The sequence below is a fragment of the Balaenoptera acutorostrata genome, chromosome 15 (assembly GCF_949987535.1).
Source record: "Balaenoptera acutorostrata chromosome 15, mBalAcu1.1, whole genome shotgun sequence".
Taxonomy (NCBI): domain Eukaryota; kingdom Metazoa; phylum Chordata; class Mammalia; order Artiodactyla; family Balaenopteridae; genus Balaenoptera; species Balaenoptera acutorostrata.
This window is the reverse complement of record NC_080078.1, coordinates 65,301,488-65,329,263: the sequence shown is the minus strand read 5'-3', so window position 1 is coordinate 65,329,263 and position 27,776 is coordinate 65,301,488. Positions and strand designations below refer to the sequence as shown.

At 40.9% G+C, this 27,776-nt stretch overlaps 1 protein-coding gene and 1 pseudogene across 2 annotated transcripts in view; both read left to right on the top strand.

Annotated features, from left to right (window-relative positions):
* The window catches only part of PIGU (phosphatidylinositol glycan anchor biosynthesis class U), a 109,919-nt gene that overhangs the window by 37,468 nt on the left and 44,675 nt on the right, over positions 1-27,776 (top strand). For both annotated transcript variants that reach the window (XM_057529194.1, XM_007193254.3), the window contains exon 7: positions 23,928-24,025. In XM_057529194.1, the coding sequence (XP_057385177.1) occupies positions 23,928-24,025 (98 nt within the window). The remainder of the gene's footprint in view (positions 1-23,927; positions 24,026-27,776) is intronic.
* Positions 12,731-14,675, top strand: LOC103002274 (heat shock cognate 71 kDa protein-like; annotated as a pseudogene).

Genomic DNA, 27,776 nt, shown 5'->3' with positions numbered 1-27,776 from the left:
CTTCTCTCCTTGAACCTCATGAACTAATCTCTTCTAGCTTCAAACTTTTCTTCTATAGCTTCCTCACCTCTCTCAGCCTTCATAAAATTGAAGAAAGTTAGGGCCTTACTCTGGTTGAGGCTTTGGCTTAAGGGAATGTTGTGGCAGGTTTGATCTTCTCTCCAGACCACTCAGACTTTCTCCATATCAGCAATAAAGCTGTTTTGATTTCTTATCATTCATGTGTTCACTGGAGTAGCACTTTTAATTTCCTTCAAGAACTTTACATTTGCATTACCACTAGGCTAACTGGTGCAAGAGGCCTAGCTTTCATCCTATCCCAGCTTTCGACGTGCCTTCCTCACTAAGCTTAATTATTTCTAGCTTTTTTTTTTTAATTTTTAAAAAATTATTTATTATTTTTGGCTGTGTTGGGTCTTCGTTGCTGCGTGTGGGCTTTCTCTAGTTGTGGCAAGCGGGGGCTACTCTTTGTTGCAGTGCGCAGCCTTTTCATTGAAGTGGCTTCTCTTGTTGCGGAACACGGGCTCTAGGTGCACGGGCTTCAGTAGTTGTGGCTTGCGGGCTCTAGAGCGCAGGCTTGGTAGTTGTGGCACATGGCCTTAGTTGCTCCGTGGCATGTGGGATCTTCCTGGACCAGGGCTCAAACCCGTGTCCCCTGCATTGGCAGGCGGATTCTTAACTACTACGCCACCAGGGAAGCCCTATTTCTAGCTTTTGATTTAAAGTGAGAAGTATGCAACACTTCCTTTGACTTGAACACTTAGAGGCCATTGTATGGTTATTAATTGGCCTAATTTCAATATTAGGAAGGAATAGGGAGGCCTGAGGAGAGGGAGGGAGGTGGGGGAACAGCTAGTCTGTGAAATAGTCAGAACACAGACAACACTTATCAGTTGTTTGCCATATTATGGGCATGTGGTGCCCCCAAACAATTAAAAGAGTAATATCAAAGGTCACAGATCACCATAACAAACATAATAATAATGAAAAAATTTGAAATATTGCAAGAATTACCAGAACGTGACACAGAGACACAAAGTGAGCAAATGCTGTTGGAAAAATGGCTCTGATAGACTTACTTAATGCAGAGTTGCCACAGATCTTCAATTTGTAAAAAACACAATATCTGCAAAGTACAGTAAAACAAAGTAGGTCTGTAGTTTTTAAAAAAATGCTTAAGTACATCAAATAGTTTATTGGTTCCATTATTTTTCTGGAGATCTGCCTCACACATCCTTCATCCTGTACCAGTCTGTCCTGGTTGTTGTGTGGTCTTGATTCAAAGCTGTCATACTGGAACTTTTCCTTATAATTCTCTTGTATTGTATCCCTTCTTTCCTAGATTCCTTTTTTCGTTTATTGATTTTTTTCCTCGGTTTTGCTAAAGTACTTCCTCTAGTAGTTTTCTAAGAAAGGGTGTGTGAGATACGTATTTTGAATCATTCCACACATGAAAAAATGTGTTTTTCTAACTTAGCACCAAATTAATAGTTGCAGCAAGGTATAGAATTCTAGACCGGAAAAAATTTTCCTTCAGAATTTTGAAGGCATTGCTTCACTGTGTTCTAGCATCCCGGTTGCTGTTGGGCAGTTTGAAGCCACTATATGTAACCTAATTTTTTCTTTGAAAGATTTAAGATCTTCTTTTTATCCTCAGTATTTTGAAATTTCATGATGCTATGTCTACTTGGTTCTTTTTTTCATTCATTACTGGGTACTTGGTAGGCCCTTTCAAAATAGAGACTAGTGTCCTTTAGTTCTAGAAGATATTCCGGTACTGTTTTTCAAATTCTCTCTCCTCTCTGTTTTCTCTGTCCTCTCATTTGGGGTGCCTATTGGATATTGGACTTTTTGGATTGATCTAATCTGTATGTTTTATTTTCTATTGATTTAAGTTCTTTCTTGGTCTCCAGTTGTTTCTTTGAAGCATCATTATTATTTTATCACCACGATATCCTCTCTTATCTCTCTGAGTTTTCTTGGTTTTGTTTTTGTTTTCAGTTTCCATTTGTTCTAAGCATAATCTCTTTGTCTTCCTGGATTCTCTCCCCCCTCCCCGCCCCACCTTTTTTTTTCTGTTTGTCTTGGGCTCTGTCTTTCATATGGGTAGATTTTCTCTTATTTATGGTGATCCTTGGCTGTCTGCTTATTATTTAAGAGTGTTAGAAGGATGGGGTATGTAGGGGTATTCACCTGGCTGCACATAGTTGAGGTGAGACCTGGGGTTCTGGCTGGTCTGTATACAAACGTTCAGCTTGATTCTCATCTCTGTAACTTACCCCACCTGCCATAGTATCTGATACCTTCAAGGTGCTGGATCTCTCAGAAGTTGTATGGGGTGAGTTGGCCTGATTTTTATTGGTATTCCTCTCTGCAGGCCATTGAGCTGTAATTTCTTCCATATTGCTCAATCATTTATCCCTCTTCCTCCTGCTTTTAATGTTTCCACTATTATGTTAAAATTTATTTTGCTATAGTCTCTTCTGTTAATTTGTTGTTTAAGACTATTTTTAATGCTTTATTGTCATTTTAGTGAGGTTTTGGAGGGAAAGATGATATACATGTGATTAACCTACCATTTTTCACTAGAAGTCTATTAGCATTGGAGGTATATATTTCCAGATTTTTCCCTCATTTTTCTTTTACACTTTTAAATATTGTATCAGTTAACTGTCGTCACAAAAATGTTATTTGACAAAGCACTCCAAAACTCAGTGGCTTAAAACAACAATACGCATTTACTTAGCTCATGTGTCTGTAAGTCAGATAGGTGTCAGCTGATCTAGGTTGGATATGGCTAGACAGTTTGTTGGTTTCATCAGGGCTCATTCATGCGTCAGCAGCTGACTGTAGTTGGCTCATCTAGGCTGGGCTCTTCGCCACATGTCTGTCATCCTCATGGACCAGGGGACTAATTTAGGCATATTCTTCTCATAGTGATGGGAGAGACACAACTGCGAACAAGCCCAATGAGGCTTGAGCTTTTGATGTTTCTGGTTGTATCACATGTGCTTATATTGCATTGATCAAAACATAACACATGGCTGATCTCAGGGGTGGGTATTTCCATCCTGTCCACAATGGGGGGACACTGCAAAGTTATATGGCAAAGAGCCTGGACATAGGGAGGGGTTAAGAATTGGGGCCAAAAATACAGTCTACCACATGTCAGTAAACATTTAGTCTGTCATTTTTCATGGCTGCTTACTGTTCCGTTGTGTTGATGAATAAATAGAAATTCTTTAACCAACTTATACTATTAAATATCTAGTTAATTTCCCAGTTTTCAGCTGTTTAAATAATACTATAGTTGATTTTCTTTCTTTTTTTTAATTTTTAATTTTTAAATTTTTTTGGCCGCATCATGCAGCTTGTGGGATCTTAGTTCCCAAACCAGGGATCGAACCCGGGCCACGGCAGTGAAAGTGCTGAGTCTTAACCACTGGACTGCCAGGGAATTCCCATACAGTTAATTTTCTAATATAATTTCTAACAGTAATTGTCACACTCATGTTCAATTATTTTCTTACTCTAAAGTCCTAGAAATGTCACTGTGTGTATACCTTCTTTAGGATTTCTGAAATTTATCACTAAATTGCCTTCAAGAGTTTTACCAACTTATACTCTCATAAGAAGTGTATGAGAGCTCTTATTTCCCTACATTATTGCTGAATAGTTTGCACACTTAGGAAATAAAGACTCAAAAGTTGTACATAGGACCTTTTACTTAGAGTTTACTTACCTTTTCTAGGGTGGCACATGGGAATGACTTAGGTCTTCATAAGACATTGCTTCGCTTGGAGTGGTTGTAGTTAGTCTTTCTGTAGGTCATTTAGTTTAACTTATTATCAAGTTACTTGAAATGACTCTTTGCTGTCTGTGAACATCCCCTGCCTCAGTTCCTGTTTCCAGAGTGTCCAGCTCAGGTAGACTCATTTATCAAGGTGCCTGGTGTCCATTAAAGTAAGGACTATATGAGGCAGCCTGGCAGAAGGGATTGAGCACTGGCCTTTGGAAATGTCACCTTTAAAATAGCCGAGCACAAAGGTAGAAAGACTAAAGACATGCTCTCTGAGGTGTGTAAATGGAAGTCTCACACAAAAATGTAAAGTATGCCATTTTAAGAACATCTTTCAAAAGACCCTTTAAGTCAATGGAACGATTTTGTTTGGGGGAAAAAAATGTAAAAAAGTTACACGTAACTCCTTTGCAGCCACATTGTTTTTGGTTCCACAGAAAAAAATTTTTTTTATTATGTCACTCTAGATTTCTGTCAAATGAATTTTATGAACATTTTTGTAATATTGTATGCACAGTTTTGTTTTAATTTTATTACTTGTTTCATATGAATCATGAATGATATTAGTCACATTTGTTAATTTCTTTACATCAAAATTTAAGTTTTTAAAATTTTAAGAGTAGTTCAAGTACTTGGTAAAAATAAAAGAAATTCAAACATATGAAATGGGAAGTAAAAGTCTTTTATCATCCCACCCTACCCCACCTCCACTTCCATTCCTCAGGTATATTTGTCATGGGGTCCCAGGCCTTCCCTTTTGCTGGACACTTAAGTTATTTTCCATTGTTGGCAGCTGTAAGTAGAGACCGTTGCAAGTAACATTTCTAATCTGTTAAAATATTTGAAGAATTCTATTTTAGTTAGGTCTCTGAACTATTCTCTTTGAATATATTAGTAATCCCTATTAGCAGTATATACAAAGTTCAGTTATAAAATCTGCAGGTCAGGGCTTCCCTGGTGGCGCAGTGGTTGAGAATCTGCCTGCCAATGCAGGGGACACGGGTTCGAGCCCTGGTCTGGGAAGATCCCACATGCCGCGGAGCGACTAAGCCCGTGAGCCACGGCTACTGAGCCTGCGCGTCTGGAGCCTGTGCTCCGCAACGGGAGAGGCCACGACGGTGAGAGGCCCGCGCACCGCGATGAAGAGTGGCCCCCGCTCGCCGCAGCTGGAGAAAGCCCTCGCACAGAAATGAAGACCCAACACAGCCAAAAAATAAATATAAATAAATAAATTAATTAAAAAAAATAAAAAAAAAAAAAAAAAAAAAAAAAAAATCTGCAGGTCATATTTCTATATTTCACATTTGTACCACATAATTAGATATTTAATAAAATTCATGAAGGAATAATTCACTCTTTATTTAAAGAAGAAAACAGTTGGGAGAATTCACAAAAGAAGGGATCTAAATGACTAAAAACTATGAAAAAATATTCAACTCCTTAGATAACTAATAAAGAAAAGCAAATTGAAATAACAAAGAAGTGGGTTTTTTATTCCCTTTCAAATTGGCAAAGATTTTAGAAGATAATTCTCAGGTCTGGCAAAGTGCTATCAAACTGGCATTTTCCCACATGGCAAGTTGACTTGTAAATTAGTACAGACCTCTTGGGAAGCAGTTTGGCAGTAGTTCAAGTGTTTGTTCTTTTGATTTATGAATTTTAATTTTGATAACCTATCCTGAAGTAGTGCAGAATTACAGACCAAGCTTTATGATGCTAAGTCATTAATTGCAGGATTATTTATAATGATTAGAAAAATTGGAAAATACTTCAAAGTAGAGAGAGGAATGGCTAAGTAAAACATGGTTTGCCCATGTAATTAAAGAAAATACAGTTTACCCATGCACATGATATTTGAAAATAATTGTAAATTATGTGAGGATACATTTATTTTTTAAAAGCTGAATACAAAATTGTGTATTTTAATAAAGTATAATCTCAACTATGTTAAAACTACAACACAAATAGAAAGAGATTCCAAAAGAGTAATACTTGTTTCTGCAGAGTAAGTTCATGAGTAATTTTTATTTCCTCCTCATATCTGTTTCTTCCCAAAGTTTCTTCAATGAGCACATAATTTAAAATAAATTAAATTGATTGATAAGAAGATAGGGACAGTGGAAGTAAACTAGGTACCTCTCTCCCCAGACTTCCGTGGAGCAGGTGCCCCCACAGAAGGGAGTGGCCTCATTTGCTTTGTCCCCTTGACTCCTTCTACTTGCCCTCCTTTGACTTCCTTTGTGGCAGCCCAGGGTTGCCTGGGACACTCTGAGAGCCACAGGCCAGGACAAAGCCCACACCATTGTATTGTGATGTCCTTGTTGGGGTGTTGGCCAGGAAACTCAAGTCTGTGGGCAGGGTTGATGTTCGTTTAGTGGAGCAGCTTGGGTTTTACTTCAAAGGTTGGGGCTTTGGTGAAGGAGCTGATTAAAATACTCCATCCCTCTGAAGTCATCTTCATTAGGCTTTCAAAAGGAAAACAAACAGATGTTAATAGGTACTCCTGCTTATTCACTGTTGGTGTTTGTCAACAATGAGATGCTCCAGACTAGAAATTCTTGAGGTTTGCCGCCCAAGGACCCTTCTGACTCTCCTTATTCCACCAAAAGAGACCTGGGTGACAGGACTTGCTTCCCAAGGAAAAAGAAAAATCAGTACTATCCGAGGTGGTTCAGAGTAAGAGCTCAGGCTGCTGTGATGTCAGACAGATGTCAATGAAAAAATGTTACCTGCAAAATCAGTAAACAAATGTGTCACAGCCCTCAAGCCATCACATTACAGCTGCCCCTATGATGAGCCCCGAGGGAACTCAGGATAGAAACAGGATGCTCCCCATCTAGAGGTCAGTCACTGCAGCCACCCCTGAAGGTGCACCCTGAGGAGACTCAGGATGAGAAAGCACAGGCCCAGATAGCTGAGGTGCATATCAAAGGAATGATTTCAGAGAGCCCAGACGCTTGCATCTTCCCATACATAGAAAAGCGCTAAATTCCTTAACTTGAGATACCTGGTTTTCTCTAATTAACAGTAATCTTTTGATGTTCCGACTACATGGTCTTTGTTGCAAAAACTACTATATATCTCGGCTCCTCTCTTACCTCTTTGGAAGCAGTCTCTCAGAGCTATCTGAGATACTGTGTCCCAGGCTTAAGTCCTCAGTTTTGTCCACCAAATAAAACATAACTCTCAACTTTTAGGTTGTGCATTTTTTTTTCAGTCGACACAGATCTCATAGCTAATCCTAGTTCTAGCACTTCCTGGCATTATCACTGTAAGCAAGTCACTTAACTGTTTAGGGCCTCAGTTTCCTTGTCTATAACATGGGGACTGAAACAGTCCCTACTGCATAGAGTAAATGTAAAGAATGAATGAGATGAGGAGAAAATAAAAAATGAATGAGATGGTGCATGTGAAACACTTAGCATAGTGTGGGAGCATGAACTAGATGCTCAGTAAATGATGGTGCTGATTGTTACTCTTGATAATATTTAAAGATATTAAAAGATCCCTCAGGACTTCCTCTTGGGAGAACACCAGAATCACAACTAACTGCTGAACGATCATTGACAGGAAGACACTGGAACTCACCAAAAAAGATACCCCACATCCAATAACAAAGGAGAAGCCACAATGAGATGGTAGGAGGGGTACAATCATAATAAAATCAAATCCCATTACCGCTGGGTGGGTGACTCACAAACTGGAGAACAATTATACCACTGGAGTGAAGGTTCTGAGCCCCACGTCAGGCTTCCCAACCTGGGGGTCCGGCAATGGGAGGAGGAATTCCCAGAGAATCAGACTTTGAAGGCTAGCAGGATTTGATTGCAGGACTTCGACAGGACTGGGGGAAATAGAGACTCCACTCTTGGAGGGCACACAAAGTAGTGTGCACATCAGGACCCAGGGGGAAGGAGCAGTGACCCCATTGGAAACTGAACCAGACCTACCTGCTAGTGTTGGAGGGTCTCCTGCAGAGGCAGGGGGCGGCTGTGGCTCACTATGGGGACAAGGACACTGGCAGGAGAAGCTCAGGGAAGTACTCCTTGGTGTGAGCCCTCCCAGAGTCCACCATTAGCCCCACCAAAGAGCCTGTAGGCACCAGCCACCAGTACTGGGTCGCCTCAGGCCAAACAACAAACAGGGAGGGAACTCAGCCCCACCCATCAGCAAACAGGCAGATTAAAGTTTTACTGAGCTCTGCCCACCAGAGCAACAGCCAGCTCTACCCACCACCAGTCCCTCCCATCAGGAAGCTTGCACAAGCCTCTTCGATAGCCTCATCCACCAGAGGGCAGACAGCAGAAGCAAGAAGAATTAGAATCCTGCAGCCTGTGGAATGAAAACCACATTCACAGAAAGATGGACAAAGTGAAAAGGCCAAGGACTATGTACCAGATGAAGGAAGAAGATAAAACCCCAGAAAAACAACTAAATGAAATGGAGATAGGCAACCTTCCAGAAAAAGAGTTCAGAATAATGATAGTGGAGATGATCCAGGACCTTGGGAAAAGAATAGAGGTAAAGATCGAGAAGATGCAAGAAATCTTTAAAAAAGACCTAGAAGAATTAAAGAACAAACAGAGAGGAACAATACAATAACTGAAATGAAAAATACACTAGAAGGAATCAATAGTAGAACAACTGAGGCAGAAGAATGGATAAGTGACCTGTAAGACAAAATGGTGGAAATCACTGCTGTGCAACTGACTAAAGAAAAAAGATTGAAAAGAAATGAAGACAGCCTAAGAGACCTCTGGGACAACATTAAACACAACAGCATTCACATTATAGGGGTTCCAGAAGGAGAAGAGAGAGAGAAAGGACCCGAGAGAATATTTGAAGAGACTATAGTCGAAAACTTCCCTAACATGGGAAAGGAAATACCCACCCAAGTCCAGGAAGCGCAGAGAGTCCCAGGCAGGATAAAACCAAGGAGAAACACTCCGAGACACATAGTAATCAAGTTGAGAAAAATTAAAGACAAAGAAAAATTATTAAAAGCAACAAGGGAAAAATGACAAATAACATACAAGGGAACTCCCATAAGATTAACAGCTGATTTCTCAGCAGAAACTCTACAAGCCAGAAGGGAGTGGCACGATATATTTAAAGTGCTGAAAGGGAGGAACCTACAACCAAGATTACTCTACCCGGCAAGGATCTCATTCAGATTTGATGGAGAAATCAAAAGCTTTACAGACAAGCAAAAGCTAAGAAGATTCACCACCAAACCAACTCTACAACAAATGCTAAAGGAATTTCCGTAAGTGGGAAACACAAGAGAAGAAAAGGGCCTACAGAAACAAACCCAAAACAATTAAGAAAATGGTAACAGGAACATACATATCAATAATTACCTTAAATGTGAATGGATTAAATGCTCCAACCAGAAGACACAGGCTGGCTGAATGGATACAAAAACAAGACCCATATATATGCTGTCTACAAGAGACCCACTTCAGACCTAGGGACACATAGAGACTGAAAGTGAGGGGATGGAAAAAGATATTCCATGCAAATGGAAATCAAAAGAAAGCTGGAGTGGCCATACTCTTATCAGATAGAATAGACTTTATTTTTTTTTTTAAATAATCAGGCCAAGTTTATTGAAACTAGACTTCATTTTCAAACAAGTTAATCTTGTGATTAATCTTTTTTTTAAAAAATAAAGCCATTTCTTTAGTTTTTAATTTATTTATTTTATGGCTGTGTTGGGTCTTCGTTTCTGTGCGAGGGCCCTTCTCTAGTTGTGGCAAGCGGGGGCCACTCTTCATCGCGGTGCGCGGGCCTCTCACTATTGCGGCCTCTCCCGTTGCGGAGCACAGGCTCCAGACGCGCAGGCTCAGTAATTGTGGCTCACGGGCCCAGTTGCTCCGCGGCATGTGGGACCCTCCCAGACCAGGGCTCGAACCCGTGTCCCCTGCATTGGCAGGCAGATTCTCAACCACTGCGCCACCAGGGAAGCCCCAAATAGACTTTAAAATAAAGAATGTTACGAGAGACAAGGAAGTACACCACATAATGATCAAGGGATCAATCCAACAAGAAGGGCTTACCTGGTTGTGCAGTGGTTAGGAATATGCCTGCCAGTTCAGGGGACATGGGTTCTGACCCTGGTCCGGGAAGATCCCACATGCCACGGAGCAGCGAAGCCCGTGAGCCACAACTACTAAGCCTGCACTCTATTGCCCACAAGCCACAACTACTGAAGCTTTTGCACCTAGAGCCCATGCTCCGCAACAAGAGAAGCCACCGCAATGAGAAGCCCACACACTGCAAGGAAGGGTAACCCCTGCTCGCTACAACTAGAGAAAGCCTGCACGCAGCAACGAAGACCCAACACAGCCAAAAATAAATAAATAAATTTATAAAAAATATACAAGAAGAAGATATAACAATTATAAATATACATGCACCCAACACAGGAGCACCTCAATACATAAGGCAAATGCTAACAGCTATAAAAGAGGGAATCAACAGTAACACAATAGTTACTGTCGTAACTATTGTAATAGTGGGGGACTTTAACACTTCACTTACACCAATGGACAGATCGTTCAGACAGAAAATTAATAAGGAAACACAAGCTTTAAATGACACAATAGACCAGATAGATTTAACTGATATTTATAGGACATTCCATCCGAAAACATCAGATTACACTTTCTTCTCAAGTGCACACAGAACATTCTCCAGGATACATCACATCTTGGGTCACAAATCAAGCCTCAGTAAATTTAAGAAAATTGAAATCATATCAAGCATATTTTCCAACCACAACGCTATGGTTTATTAGAAATAAATTACAGGGAAAAAAACATTAAAAACACAAACACATGGAGGCTAAACAATACATTACTAAATAACCAAGAGATCACTGAAGAAATCAAAGAGGAAATAAAAAAATACCTAGAGACAAATGACAACGAAAACACAACAATCCAAAACCTATGGGATGCAGCAAAAGCAGTTCTAAGAGGGAAGTTTATAGCAATACAATCCTACCTCAAGAAACAAGAAAAATCTCAAGTAAACAATCTAACCTTACACCTAAGGGAACTAGAGAAAGAAGAACAAACAAAACCCAAAGTTAGCGGAAGGAAAGAAATCATAAAGATCAGAGCAGAAATAAATGATATAGAAACAAAGAAAACAATAGCAAAGATCAATAAAACTAAAAGCTGGTTCTTTGAGAAGAGAAACAAAATTGATAAACCATTAACCAGGCTCATCAAGAAAAAGAGGGAGAGCACTCAAATCAATAAAATTAGAAATGAAAAAGGAGAAGTTACAACAGACACCGCAGAAATACAAAGGCATCCTAAGAGACAACTACAAGCAACTCTATGCCAATAAAATGGACAACCTGGGGCTTCCCTGGTGGCGCAGTGGTTGAGAATCTGCCTGCTAATGCAGGGGACACGGGTTCGAGCCCTGGTCTGGGAAGATCCCACATGCCACGGAGCAGCTGGGCCCGTGAACCACAATTGCTGAGCCTGCGCGTCTGGAGCCTGTGCCCCGCGACGGGAGGGGCCGCGATAGAGAAAGGCCCGCGCACCGCGATGAAGAGCGGTCCCCGCACCGCGATGAAGAGTGGCCCCCGCTTGCCGCAACTGGAGAAAGCCCTCGCACGAACCGAAGACCCAATACAGACAAAAATAATAAATAAATAAATAAATAAATAAAAAAGAAAATCCTTAAAAAAAAAAAAAAAAAAAAAAAAAAAAAAAAAAATGGACAACCTGGAAAAAATGGACAAATTCTTATAAGCTTCCAGGACTGAACCAGGAAGAAATAGAAAATATGAACAGACCAATCACAAGTAATGAAATTGAGACTATGATTAAAAATCTTCCAACAAACAAAAGTCCAGGACCAGATGGCTTCACAGGTGAATTCTATCAAACATTTAGAGAAGAGATAACACCCATCCTTCTCAAACTCTTCCAAAAAAATTGCAGAGGAAGTAACACTCCCAAACTCATTCTACGAGGCCACCATCACCCTGATACCAAAACCAGACAAAGATACTACAAAAAAAGAAAATTACAGACCAATATCACTGATGAATATAGATGCAAAATCTTCAACAGAATACTAGCAAACAGAATCCAACAACACATTAAAAGGATCATATACCATGATCAAGTGGGATTTACCCCAGGGATTCAAGGATTCTTCAATATATGCAAATCAATCAATGTGATACACCATATCAACAAATTGAAGAATAAAAACTATATGATCATCTCAATAGATGCAGAAAAAGCTTTTGACAAAATTCAACATCCATTTATGATAAAAACTCTGCAGAAAGTGGGCATAGAGGGAACCTACCTCAGCATAATAAAGGCCATATATGACAAACCCACTGCAAACATCATTCTCAATGATGAAAAACTGAAAGCATTTCCTCGAAGATCAGGAACAAGACAAGGATATCCACTCTCACCACTCTTATTCAACATAGTTTTGGAAGTCCTAGCCATGGCAATCAGAGAAGAAAAAGAAATAAGAGGAATACAAATTGGAAAAGAAGAATGAAAACTGTCACTGTTTCAGTTGACATGATACTATATGTAGACAATCCTAAAGATGCCACTAGAAAACTACTAGAGCTAATCAATGAATTTGGTAAAGCCGCAGGATACAAAATTAATGCACAGAAATCTCTTGCATTCCTATACACTAACAACGAAAGATCAAAAAGAGAAATTAAGGTAACAATCCCATTCACCGTTGCAACAAAAAGAATAAAATACCTAGGAATAAACCTACCTAAGGAGGTAAAAAACCTGTACTCAGAAAACTGTAAGACACTGATGAAAGAAATCAAAGATGACACAATCAGGTCTCATTGAACGCAGCAGCAGCTTTCCAGATTGCTGTTTTCTCCTCCAGCGGACCCAGGCCTGCGCTCCAGCAACCATGTCTAAGGGACCTGCAGTTGGCATTGATCTTGCACCACCTATTCTTGTGTGGTTATCTTCCAGCACGGAAAGGTGGAAATAATTGCCAGTGATCAGGGGAACCGAGCTACCCCAAGTTATGTCACCTTTACTGATACCGAATGATTGATTTGTGATGCTGCAAAGAACCAAGTTGCAAGAATCCCACCAACACGGGTTTTGATGCCAAACGCCTCATTGGACAAAGATTTGATGATCTGTTGTCCAGTCTGGTATGAAGCATTGGCCCTTTATAGTGGTGAATGATTCAGGCAGGCCTATGGTTCAAGTAGAATACAAGGGAGAGACAAAAAGTTTCTATCCAGAGGAGGTGTCATCCATGGTTTTGACAAAGATGAAGGAAATAGCAGAAGCCTACCTTGGGAAGACTGTTACCAATGCTGTTGTCACAGTACCTGCTTACTTTAATGACTCTCAGCATCAGGCTACCAAAGATGCTGGAACTATTGCTGGGCTCAATGTACTTAGAATCATCAACGAGCCAACTGCTGCTGCTGTTGCCTATGACTTAGACAAAAAGATTGGAGCAGAAAGAAATGTGCTGATCTTTGATTTAGGTGGTGGCACTTTTGATGTGTCAGTCCTCACTATTGAGGATGGAATCTTTGAGGTGAAGTCTACAGCTGGAGATACCCACTTAGGTGGAGAAGACTTTGACAACCGGATGGTCAACCATTTTATCGCAGAGTTCAAGTGCAAGCACAAGAAGGGCATCAGTGAGAACAAGAAGGCTGTCCGTCGCCTTCGTACTGCTTGTGAGCATGCTAAGCACACTCTATCTTCCAGCACCCAGGCCACTATTGAGATTGATTCCCTCTGTGAAGGAATCGACTTCTATACCTCAATTACCCGTGCCCGATTTGAAGAACTGAATGCTGACCTGTTCCATGGCACACTGGACCCTGTGGAGAAAGCCCTTCGGGATGCCAAGCTAGACAAGTCTCAGATCCATGATATTGTCCTGGTGGGTGGTTCAACCCGCATCCCCAAGAATCAGAAACTTCTACAGGACTTCTTCAACGGGAAAGAACTGAATAAGAGCATCAACCCTGATGAGGCTGTTGCTTATGGTGCAGCTGTCCAGGCAGCCATTCTATCTGGAGACAAATCTGAAAATGTTCAAGACTTGCTGCTGTTGGATGTCAGTCCTCTTTCCCTTGGAACTGAAACTGCTGGTGGAGTCATGACTGTCCTCAAGAGCAACACCACCATTCCCACCAAGCAGACGCAGACCTTCACAACCTACTCGGACAACCAGCCCGGTATTCATTCAGGTTTATGAAGGTGAGCGTGCCATGACCAAGGATAACAACCTGCTTGGCAAGTTTGAACTCACAGGCATACCTCCTGCCCCCTGTGGTGTTCCTCAGATTGAAGTCACTTTTGATATTGATGCCAATGGCATCCTCAATGTCTCTGCTGTGGATAAGAGCACAGGAAAAGAGAACAAAATTACCATCACTAATGACAAGGGCCGTTTGAGCAAGGAAGACATTGAACGCATGGTTCAGGAAGCAGAGAAGTACAAAGCTGAAGATGAGAAGCAGCGGGATAAGTTGTCTTTGAAGAATCCTCTTGAATCCTATGCTTTCAACATGAAAGCTACTGTTGATGATGAGAAACTTCAAGGCAAGATTAATGATGAGGACAAACAGAAGATTCTTGATAAGTGTAATGAAATAATCAACTGTCTTGATAAGAACCAGACTGCAGAGAAGGAAGAATTTGAACATCAGCAGAAGGAGCTGGAAAAAGTCTGCAACCCCATCATTACCAAGCTGTACCAGAGCTCAGGAGGCATGCCAGGAGGAATGCCAGGAGGAATGCCCGGGGGCTTCCCTGGTGGTGGAACTCCTCCATCTGATGGTGCCTCCTCTGGGCCCACCATTGAAGAGGTCGATTAAGCCAACCTAGCATAGATTTAGCATTGTTCCACAAAACATTGAAGGACCCAAATTTATAGCAAATTCCATGGCAGTTTTAAAGTTGAGCTGCTGTAATAAACTCAGCATTCTTGATACTTGAACACGGAATATGTGCACAGGGAAAGGAAATAACATTGTACTTTACAAGCACTGTATTGTAAGTGGAAAATGCAATGTCTTCAATAAAACGGTATTTAAAATTGGCACCATAAAAAAAAAAAAGATGACACAAACAGATGTAGAGATATACCATGTTCTTGGATTGGAACAATCAATATTGTGAAAATGACTGTACTAGCCAAAACAATCTACAGAGTCAATGCAATCCCTATCAAATTACCAGTGGCATTTTTTACAGAACTAGAACAAAAAATCTTAAAATTTGTATGGAGACACAGAAGACCCTGAATAGCCAAAGCAATCCTGAGGGAAAAAAACAGAGCTGGAGGAATCAGACTCCCTGACTTCAGACTATACTACAAAGCTACGGTAATCAAGACAATATGGTACTGGCACAAAGACAGAAATATAGATCAAATGGAACAGGATAAAAAGCCCAGAGATAAACCCATGCACCTATGGTCAACTAATCTATGACAAAGGAGGCAAGGATATACAATGGAGAAAAGACAGTCTCTTCGATAAGTGGTGCTGGGAAAACTGGACAGCTACATGTAAAAGAATTTAATTAGAACACCATACACAAAAATAAACTCAAAATGGTTAAAGACCTAAATGTAAGACAGGACACTATAAAACTCTTAGAGGAAAACATAGGAAGAACACTCTTTGACTTGACATAAATCACAGCAAGCTCTTTTTTGATCCACCTCCTAGAGTAATGGAAATAAAAACAGAAATAAACAAATGGGACCTAATGAAGCTTAAAAGCTTTTGCATAGCAAAGGAAACTATAAACAAGATGAAAAGACAGCCCTCAGAATGGGAGAAAATATTTGCAAACGAAGCAACGGACAAAGGATCAACATCCAAAATATATAAACAGCTCATGCAGCTCAATATCAAAAAAACAAGCAACCCAATCAGAAAATGGGCAGAAGAACTAAATAGACATTTCTCCAAGGAAGACATACAGATGGCCAAGAGGCACATGAAAAGCTGCTCAACATCACTAATTATTAGAGAAATGCAAATCAAAGCTACAATGAGGTTATCACCTCACACCAGTTAGAATGGGCATCATCAGAAAATCTACAAACAACAAATGCTGGAGAGGGTGTGGAGAAAAGGGAACCCTCTTGCACTCTTGGTGGGAATGTAAATTGATACAGCCACTGTAGAGGACAGTATGGAGTTTCCTTAAAAACTAAAAATAGAATTACCATATGACCCAGGAATCCTACTACTGTGCATATACCCAGAGAAGAACATAATTCAAAAAGACACATGCACCCCAATGTTCATTGCAGCACTATTTGCAATAGGCAAGTCATGGAAGCAACTTAAATGCCCATCGACAGATGAATGGATACAGAAGATGTGGTACATATATACAATGGAATATTGCCATAAAAAGGAATAAAATTGGGTCATTTGTAGAGACGTGGATGGACCTACAGACTGTCATTCAGAGTGAAGTAAGTCAGAAAGAGAAAAACAGATATCGTATATTAACACATATATGTGGAATGGTACAGATGAACCGGTTTGCAAGGCAGAAATAGAGACACAGATGTAGAGAACAAATGTATGGACACCAAGGGTGGAAAGCAGGTGGTGGGGAGTGGTGGTGGGATGAATTGGGAGATTGGGATTGACATATATACACTATTATGTATAAAATAGATAACTGAAAAGAACGTGCTGTATAAAATAAAATAAAATAAAATAAATAAATAAAAGATCCCTCAGGATTGACAGGGTCTTCCTGAGCTTTCTGTTGTTTTTGGTTTTTTTAAATTTATCTATTTAATTTATTTATTTTTGGCTGCGTTGGGTCTTCGTTGCTGTGTGCGGGCTTTCTCTAGGTGCGACGAGCAGGGACTACTTACTCTTCAGTGTGGTGCACAGGCTTCAGTAGTTGTGGCACATGGGCTCAGTAGTTGTGGTACGTGGGCCCTAGAGCGCAGGCTCGTTAGTTGTGGCGCATGGGCTGAGTTGCTCCACGACATGTGGGATCTTCCTGGACCAGGGCTCAAACCTGTATCCCCTGCGTTGGCAGGTGGATTCTTAACCACTGTGCCACCAGGGAAGCCCCTTCCTGAGCTTTCTGGAGAAAACTGGGAGAAGGTTAAAATGAGAGGTTCTCTTCCTGGAGCGCAGCCCTGGAAGAACATGGCAGAGTGATGAACCTGAGCTCTGATGAGCCCATCACTTCCATATGAGGTTCCTCTGCGGTAAATGAGGCCTTACCCATGAAGAGAGTCTTAGAGGACCCAAAGGCCCAAGGACCCTAGGACGAAGCAGCCTGGGGTTTTGTCAGATCAACCGAAAACCTGCTGGTTCTAGTTACCTGTGCTGTAGCCTCAGGCAGATCACACAGCCTCTAGAGCTTCAGTTTGATCCCAGAGATAAGATCTGCCTCATGGATTAGTAGAGGAATAAATAAGAAACACAGAATGCTTAGCATGATTCCTTAGCAAAACCCACTCAACAAATAGTTGCTCTGCTTATTGTGATTTTTATGGTACAGCCATAGATTGAGAATCAAGAAGGTAGCATAGTGCTGCAGTTACAGATTCGGGGCTCTGGAATGAGACTGTCTGGGTTCAAATTCTATCACCATTCATTAGTTTTGTGACCCTGAGCAAATAAAGTCTCTGTCCTTCAGTTTACTTATCTGTGAAATGGGGATAGTAATTTTATCCGCTCCATGGAGTTATTGGAAGGACTAAATGACTTAATACATGTAAAATGCTTATAGTCGTGGCTGGAACAGAGTACGTGCTCAGAGAATTGTCATCATCATCATCACTGATGTGGATGGACTACTCTGAGAAAGCCTGTGCTGTTGAAAGAACACTTGGCAAGGAGTATAGAACACTGGGCCAGGCCCTAGCCCCTCCTCCTGCCCAGTAGTCTTGCTTGCCCTCAGGCCCTAGTGCAACTTCCTCTTCTGAGTGTCCTGGGAGACCTCAGCCCTTTTGACCACATTCCAATCTGTCCCACTGCCTGTCCTGGTACAGGTCCCTGTCTGTGACCCAGTCTCTGCTCATTCTACTTGAATTCCTTATCTTGAACCAGTTTCCATAGCTCCACCTCATCTACATTCCTGCTCTGTCCTGTAGCTCTGCCACCCACCCAGGCCCAGGTCACTTCAAGGTACAGTCCCTGGGGGCAGAGTGTTACCCCAGGTCTTGCCCAGGCTTGTGGCCGCCATGCTGACACCAATAGAGAGTTGGAAAACATATTCAAAGCTAGATTGGATAGATAATGAAATTCCCTGATACTGTAACCAGTGCACACATACATTTGACTGATTTACTTTATAAATTTATTTATTTGTTTGTTTGTTTCTTTAATTTTTGGCTGTGTTGGGTCTTCGTTGCTGCATGCGGGCTTTCTCTAGTTGCGGTGAGCGGGGGCTACTCTTCATTGTGGTGTGCGGGCTTCTCATTGCGGTGGCTTCTCTTGTTGCGAAGCATGGGCTCTAGGCACGCAGGCTTCAGTAGTTGTGGCACGTGGGCTCAGTAGTTGTGGCGCACGGGCTTATTTGCTCTGCGGCATGTGGGATCTTCCCAGGCCAGGGCTCAAACCCATGTTCCTTGCGTTGGCAGGCAGATTCTTAACCACGGCACCACCAGGGAAGCCCTACTTTAGTATTCTTATGATAAGGCCAAAGACTAGAGCTTGTATAGGAAACCTAGTGACTGAGTATCTGGGCCATTTTAGCAGATAAATGGTAGATTATATCTTTTTTTGGTAAAATTCACAGTCTTCTTGTTATAGTTCCTCCTGGTTAGCTGAGCAGGATGCCCTAGCTCTTGCCCAAATGAGGCTGCCACTTCAGGCATTATTTGAGATGTCATGTCTAGGCTTGTAGACATGTTTTTGATTGACTGTGCAAGCTAAGCCTTCCCTGATCCGACCCCTACCTACCTGCTTGCTGAGACTTTTTAGATTATAACTTTTTTGTTGAAGTATAACACATACACAGAAAAGTGCACATTAAGAAACAGGGATGTTACCAACATCCACAAAAGCCCCTTTTTCACCCTCTTCCAGTCACTCCTTCCAACTCTGTTTTTGCCATGTTGAGCCAATTACAGTCTCTGCCCTTCCACCCCCAGCACACCATTCTTTCCCTCGCCCTCCTGCCTGTGCACATGCTCTTCCCTTGGACTGCCGGCCTCACCTACTCATTGTTCAAAACTCAGGTGTCAGCTTCCCCTGATGCGCTCCGAATACTTCCTTTGCACTTTCCTCCCGTATTTTGTCATTGTTTACTGGGAGCTCCCTGAGGACAGAGACTGTCTGAGTCACCAGTCTCCCGCACCCAGCATGGCTTGGCATAGAGCAGACACTCCAGAAATGTTGGTGTGTTGCATGGTTCATCTAAAATATCTGAAGACACCTTTTACTTTTTTCTTCCCTGACCCTGCCCCAAGCACATCGCCTCCTCCTGCCTTCCTAACCCATTCTTCTTGCCTCTTCTAGTTTTTTAAAAAAACATGCCAGCCCTGTCTGAGTCTCTTGTGTGCCTCCATCCTCCCCCTCACTTTTGCTCAGACTGTGCATGTGCCCCATCCACACCTGCCCCAGCATCCCACACACCAGGCTCCTGACTGTTGCAGCACCATGTTTCTGCCCCCAGACCAGAGGCCTCAGCCATCTGATAGTTTACTCCACATTCTCTGTGCTGGCTCCCTACCACAAGTCCTCAACTGCTATTCTGCAGGCTCTGTTTTATTCAAGAGGCAGATTTATTTTGTGCTTTGCCCATGTTTCATTACTCTGTGTTTTTTTGTTTCAGTTATTTTAAAAAATATCTTTATTGGAGTATAATTGCTTTAAAATGTTGTGTTAGTTTCTGCTGTACAACAAAGTGAATCAGCTATATGTATACATATATCCCCATATCCCCTCCCTCTTGAGCCTCCCTCCTGCCCTCCCTATCCCACCCATCTAGGTCGTCACAAAGGACTCTGTGTTTTATACTTCATAAGTTTTCCTTCCTCAATAACATTGGTTTCAACCAGAGTTATGATGGTGATCATTTCACAAGATGTACACATAGCAAATCATTATGTGTATACCTGACTAGTGGGAGTGTGAGAGTGGGAGGGGCGTTGAATAGCTGAGGTGTCTGGGGAGATGCTGATGCCACTTACTGGTAGACTAGCAGAAGGAACAGATTTTTCCTTCCTAATGGTTTCATCCAAGGAAGGAAGGTTGCTTCTTCCTGATCTTGGGAGCAAGTATGCTAAAACTCACAAGTCCATTTTTTAGCTAGGAGCTGTTTCTTCTCTCTTGGACCTTATAAATAGTTAGCTGCTCCAGACAAGTAATTACTGATCTCAGGCAATTAGGGCAGGAGGTGGCTGTGTTTATTTCACTCCCTGGTGTCTCCTGGGGGAGAGAGAGGTGAAAGTCATGTGTTTGTTTCCACCACATTTGTAAGAATGGATGGAACTGGAACATTATCCCTCCTCTGTTAACAGACACATGGGCCTCTTCTCACTCCCACCACCACCAGTCTCTGTAGAAAACAGTGTTAAATTTAAAAGTTCTTTCCAGCTTTTCCCCTCTCTTTGCTGGTTTCCTCCAAAATATCATTCAACTTTTTGGCCTAGTCAAGGAATTCTGAGTCCACCCTAGCTGTTGGGCTCCAGAATAGCACCTTTCCCACCACTGCCATCTCCCTGTCTCAGAGTTGACCCAGTTCTGGTTCGGGGTGTGTGGGGACCTCTGCTAGTAGCATAGCTTGGCTGGGCATGATCTGTCCCTGCTCAGTCATATTTACAAGTACCCTGGATACAGAACATCATGTTGGCACTAACCAACGTGATGAAATAGCCCATCCCATAGAGTTCTGTCCTTGGTCTTTTACTTCCTCCTTTCTCTGCCTTCCTTCCACTTTCTTTCAACCAGGAATTGTTTCTAGCTGGTGAGTTTCCTTGGTTTGAGGGATGGAGGACTCAAAGTTCTTTTCTCTCCACTTACTCTTCTATGAAGTAGTCACATTCATAACCCTCCCTCTTCCAGGGTGGCTCTTAGATGTTTCAAGTACAGATCTTCCTTGACTTATGCTGGGGTTATGTCCCAGTAAACCCCTCGTAGGTTGAAAATATCCTAAGTTAAAACTACATTGAATACACCTCACCTACTGAACATAAGAGCTTAGCTTAGCCTAGCCTACCTTAAATGTGCCCAGAACACTTACATTAGCCTACAGTTGGGCAAAATCATCTAATACAAAGCCTATTTTATAATAAAGTGCTGAATATTTCATGTAATTTATTGAATCTGTACTAAGAGTGAAAAACAGAATAGTTATATGGGTACAGAACGGTTGTAAGTGTATCAGTTATTTAACCTCGTGATCGAGTGGCTGACTGCGAGCCGCGGCTGCAGCTGCCCAGCATCACGAGAGACTATGTACTGCATACCGCTAGCTTGGGGAAAAAAATGAAAATTCAAAATTAGAAGTATGGTTTCTACTGAATGCATATTGCTTTTGCACCATCATAAAATCTAAAAATCGTTAAGCCAAACCACTGTATATACACCACTTTGGTGGGCAAAAAAGTCCTATGGAACATCTGCTTCTGTTTGTCTCGGGAGCTGGGTTGGGAGAGGGTAAAATTCCCTGGACTGAGTGGAGTGAATAATTCCTTCTTTTATGAAACACCATTGAGAAGATGTCTGTTGTTTTTAGTAAAAGTTGACCCCACACTAATAAGAGTGACCATGAGCACTGTTACTTGATGAAATATTATCATTATAGATACCAGCCTTGGACCATCAATTGAACTCTACTGATTTCTGGGCCACTCTAAAATCTCTGTGGTAAACTGGGTTTCTCTAGCCTTGATTTTAGGGTACTCTGTTGTCTTAAACCATCTGAAAGGGAATAGCTACTTGTTTTTTTTAAAAAAAGATACTATTTTTTTCTTACATCCATCTAGTTTTTTTTTAATTGAAGTATAGTTGATTTACAATGTTGTATTAGTTTCTGCTGTAGAGCAAAGTGATTCAGTTATACATATGTATATATCCTTTTTCATATTGTTTTCCATTATGGTTTACTACATGATATTGAATATAGTTCCCTGTACTATACAGTAGGACCTTGTTGTTTATCTATTTTATGTATAGTAGTTTGTGTCTGATAATCCCAAACTCCTAACTTATCCCTCTGCCACCCCCCTTTCCCCTTTGGTAACCGTAAGTTTGTTTTCTATGTCTGTGAGTTGTGTCATATTTTAGATTCCACACATAAGTGATATCATATGGTATTTGTCCTTCTCTTTCTTACTCACTTCACTTAGTATGATAATCTCTTGGTCTATCCATGTTGCTTCAAATGGCATTATTTCATTCTTTTTTTATGGCTGAGTAGTATTCCATTGTGTACATATACCACATTTTCTTTATCCATTTATCTGTCGGTGGACATATAGGTTGTTTCCATGTCTTGGCACTATTACATAGCAGCACTATTGTAAATAGTGCTGCTATGAACATGGGATGCATATATCTTTTTGAATTACAGTTTTCTCCAGATATATGCCCAAGAGTGGGATTACTGGATTATATAGCAGCTCTATTTTTTAGTTTTTTAAGGAACCTCCATACGGTTTTCTAGTGGCTGCACCAACTTACATTCCCACCAGTCGTGTAAGAGGCTTGCCTTTTCTCCACACCCTTTCCAACATTTGTTATTTGTAGACTTTTTAATGATGGCCCTTCTGACCAGTGTGAGGTGGTACCTCATTGTAGTTTTGATTTGCATTTCTCTAATAATTAGCGATGTTGAGCATCTTTTCATGTGCCTGTTGGCCATCTGTGTGTCTTCTTTGGAGAAATGTCTGTTTAGGTCTTTTGCCCATTTTTTGATTGGGTTGTTTGTTTTTTTGTTATTGAGTTGTGTGAGCTGTTTGTACAATATATTTTGGCAATTAATCCCTTGTCAGTCGCATTGTTTGCAAATATTTTCTCCCAGTCCATGGGTTGTCTTTTTGTTCTGTTTATGGTTTCCTTTGCTGTGCAAAAGCTTCTAAGTTTGATTAGGTCCCATTTGTTTATTTTTGCTTTTATTTCTATTGCCTTGGGAGACAAGATATCAGTTTTTTTTCTTATGACAAAAACAAAGCATATTTATTATAGGAAGTTTAGAAAATACGGAGAAACAAAAATGAAAAATCATCCATAATCCAACCACCCAGAGAAAAACACTGTGGAATCTGTGGCCTAGCCTTTTAGTTTCGGGGTTTTTTTTGGCCGCACCACGCATCTGTGGGATCTGAGTTCGCCGACCAGGGATCGAACCTGGGACCTCAGCAGTGAAAGAGCAGAGTCTTAACCACTGGACCGCCAGGGAATTCCCACCTTTTAGTTTTTCTAAAAATGTATTTATTCATTTTTTTAAAAAGGGGTTATAGTATGTATCTCTTTTATGATCTTCAATTAATAGATTGTGATAAACATCTTTCCATGTCATTGAAAATTCTTTATAACATCATGTTTGATAATTCTACAGTGGTACATTTTATGTAGGGAATAGGGACATTATTAATAAAAATTAATATATTTTAATTTGAAAAAATAATAAACATATGGCCTGAAGAGAGTACATAAGGAAGGGATGTTATAAAAATAGTGATGGGGTGTTGCAACAAACAAAAGCATACGTTTCACAGCTCTGAATCACGTAAGCAATAATTGTAGGCTTAATCAATTGGTAAGTTAAATAGGACATGGACGTTAACAGACTTGATTCCTTTATTCATCTTCGGGCTGAAGTTTTGTAAAATCTTTCTGGGTCTGAAAATTTTACAAGAAATATACCTGTGGTATCTCAGGTTGCTAAAGGTAAGTGGTTTTGACTTCCTTGGTTTCCTTTCATCAGAAATCAAGCCAAGATCCTTCCACTCCTGTGAGTTTGCATAGCATCTTATGCACCAGGAGATATTTGACAGGTGATTATTTGAGCAGTTATGGAACGTTTCTTGTTTTGGGGAGTCGCTGAATCTAATCCTAATTGATGTGGCTGGATTATTCCATATATTTATTTCTTTTTACATTCCATATATTTATTTCTTTTTACAGGTAGTGCCTTCCTCAGTGCTATCTTTCTTGCCTTAGCAACATACCAGTCTCTTTACCCACTCACCTTGTTTGTCCCAGGACTCCTCTATCTCCTCCAGGTAAGCACTTGCTGGTCAGAAGCCAACACTCAGGTGACATTTAATACATGGCCTGTTCCCTGCTTAGGGGAGAGAAGGGCAAGGCACAATAAAGGCAATAGGACTGGGTCCCCAATTCACATTAGCTTGCTTCTACTTGACAACGCAAAGAAACTTGACTAACTTTAAACAAAGTGGACCTAATGATCATTATGTTCTAATTATACATATCATTGCAAATGTATCAGTGTGTTTCATTTTCATGTTTGTAATCGGGATCTACCAACCATCTTGCATTCTCCTTTCTTCACCTAATATTCACAGATCCTTCTCTGAGCCCATTTAACTATTTTGTATAACCACACTCACCTCATAAGGTTCTTGCATGGATGAAACGTAGTGGGTGCACCTCTTGCAATGTTTGGACCATAGTGGGTGATCAGTAGTTTAATTGAAGAATACAAACTGCTGGCATTTACTGAGAACATACTACATGTCAGTCACTATGCTGAACACTCTATAGGCATCTTCTCATTTCAACCTCAGAAGAACTTTATGGGGTAGGTCATATTATTAGCCATATAATAATCTAGTATTAGCCATATTAGACACATGAATTGCAACTGGAATGTAGGGCGGTTTAGTCACTTGCCTGAGGTCACACAGCCAGCAAGTGACTGCCGAGAGGTGAGCTTGGGTGGTCTGACGCAAGAGGCTGCTCTCTAACCTTAATCTTTCTTTTCTACTCAAATAAGAATACACACATCTCCTCAAGAGCAAGTAACTGCTTGCAGGTCCTGCATGGTCCAAATCCATTCTTAGAAGAGAAACATTTCTTGAAGCGTATGGAGGGCAATGCCAGGATTCAAACCAAGAAATGTCTGCTTTCAGAGCCCTTGTTCTTAATTATAAACACTGTTGCTGAAACTGAGTGTATACCTCCATTTATTGAAATAGACCATGTACTTGTCATTTTAAGTGACTTCATATATCTTTGTGTTGATGTTGATGTACACAATGATACATGTTTAGCTTGATCTTTCTCCTATTTGGGGAATTTGAGATGTGCCCTAGTTGTCACTAATACAAATAGTATAGACATTTGTTTTTAAGTTATTTCCTTAAGGTGTGTTCCTCCAGCTGAATCATTGGATCCAAAGGTGTGAGAAGTTTTATAGTTCTTATGAGGCAAGACCAGAGTGTTCACCAGAAAGCCAGAGCCAATTTGCAGTGCCGCCCACCATCAGTATCTGAAGTGAAGTGAACCACTTCCTCCCAGGTCGCCAGCACTGGCTTTTCAAATTCGATTTATGATCGCTAATTTAATAGATGTACCATCATACTGTGAAGTTATTTTACTTTGATTTTCTTTCTAGATCCTTGTTGAATGCAAACATTTTCCCACGTAACAATATGCTGTTGGTATTTTCTTTCTGGCTTCATATTTACAGTTTATTCTTTAGAAAGTCCGAGCACCAAGAAGAATGCATGCAACCAAATTTTTGTGCAACTATTTGTTAAATACATACTATGAAAAATATGTCTACTCATACACATGAACTGACCATAAAATTTTAAACTGTTTGTTAAGCCAAATACTAAATACTACCTTAAGTAAAATAGCTTTTGTTTAAAACTCAAGGAAATTTCCTCCTGGCAACAATGGACAGTACAACTGAGTCATGAAATCATGCAGCTCAACCAGTCACTTTATTCAGTCCCTCCCTCTACCAATATGTACTGAGCGTCCCAAGTCCAGTGTGCTAGACACTATGGTAGACTCTGCAGATAAAAAGCAATGGAAGGTTATGGAGCTGGGAATGCTGCAGGAAGACTGCTCTGGCAGCAGCCTTTGTCATGGAGTGCAGTGAGGAGGAGCTGAGGTTGGGAAAGGTTAGGCCACTCTGTTAGATCGAGTCAGAGGGCTTGGTCGGGGGCCCAGACCAGTGTCAGGGCAAGTGGAGAGATGAGGGACTAGATGCAGAATTCTAGGGAGTAGAATTGGCTTTGCTGGCAGCCGTATATATGTGGTGAACAGGACTGCAAAGAGTGAGATGAACTTCAGGACCCATTTATGTAGAAATTACAATCCCAGCCCATACTATATTTACATGTTTTTATATAAGTATATGAAGTGGCCTTGAAAGGCAGTAGGGCCTTGTGAGTCATGGTAGTGTATTTGGAAAGTCAATCCAATCACATCCAGGAAATAAACCCATTTGTTTAAATATGAGGGAGGGAACAGAAGGGGAAATTATCTTTAGGTGTGAGTTTCTCACAGAGACCCATAGGCTCCAAGGAGAGAAACTAGAACTAATGGGTGGGAACTACAAGGAGCCCAGTATAAGGCAGTTCTGGGATAGCATAGGATACCTCAAGTGAGGTGAGTTCCCTGTGGATCAGAGTGTTTAGGCCACATACTGAATTGCCACATATTGGGGAGTTGTAGCAAAGCTGTAAGCGTCAGCATGGGTAGCTAGACCTGATAGTCTTAAAAATCCTTTCATTCCCCAAATTGAATTGGATTTGATAACCACAAGGAAGTGATACATCTGCTCTTGCCGTTACATTTTTCTCAAGAGTTTTCAGAGCCCTCTGTAGGCATATACATCCCTCTAGGAAAGGTTATGTAATGTACATAAGAGCACAGGCTTGACTGGGACATCTTAAGATGGAAAGCAAAGTAATCTTAAAGACTAATGGTACTATATCAAAAGAACAATGGAACCAGCCCAAAGGGGCTTCTACTGGCTAAATTTAGTATATTCTGAGCATCAAAAGAATAACTACTGCAAGTAATTGTAAAACACTGAATAAATAAGAGTCTGTGTGTCCATAGTGATGCTCAGAAAAGGGGCAAGGAGAGAAAAAAATGCATGTGCCATCATTAGATATGGCTATTTTTATCAATTTCTTGCTCTGAAAATCAATACTTAAATGGAAAGAACTAAGCAGTTACCCTTTCTTTTTATTTTTTATTTATTTATTTTAAAAATTTTATTTATTTATTTGGTTGTGCCCGGTCTTAGTTGCTGCAGGTGGGCTCCTTAGTTGTGGCATGCGAACTCTTAGTTGCGGCATGCATGTGGGATCTAGTTCCCTGGCCAGGGATCGAACCTGGGCCCCCTGCACTGGGATCGCTGAGTCTTAACCGCTGAACCACCAGGGAAGTCCCATACCCTTTCCTTTTCAAAGGAGCTATAGTTCTTCCCTAGCTAATGAAGGAAAGTTCTTTACAGAAAATTGCCAGCTTATAACTGTAGAAGGAAGGCTACAATAGTAAATCATCAGTGAAATTATTAAATCTAGCAAAGATCATCATTGGACGCTAAAGTCATTAGATGAAAGATTTTTGGAGAACAGAATATTTGCATTTGCATGGTGCCAAAATAGTACCCCCCTCCCACCTCTAAATTATTTGCTAATAGCAAAGGGAAAAGTAAATCTTCATAAAGGAGTGCTCTGGTAGTCACCACCGTAACCAGGTAATCTAGCTCAGCATCACTTACGGTGGAACGGCCTGGCATGATGTGCTTCATGATGTGCTTCGTGATGTGATGCAGTACAAAGTACACAACATCAGCTCCAAAGTATTTTTACCCAGAATGTTAACCTTCATTAAGCCTTTAGATCTGACTTCTGGTTTTTAGGAAGTACAAGGGCAGAAGAACAAGTTAACTGATACTGTGAGGAAATAAATAACCAAAATACAGGACAATCTATAAGACAGCTGGTCTGCTTCTCTTCAAAAAATCAATGTTATACAAAAGAA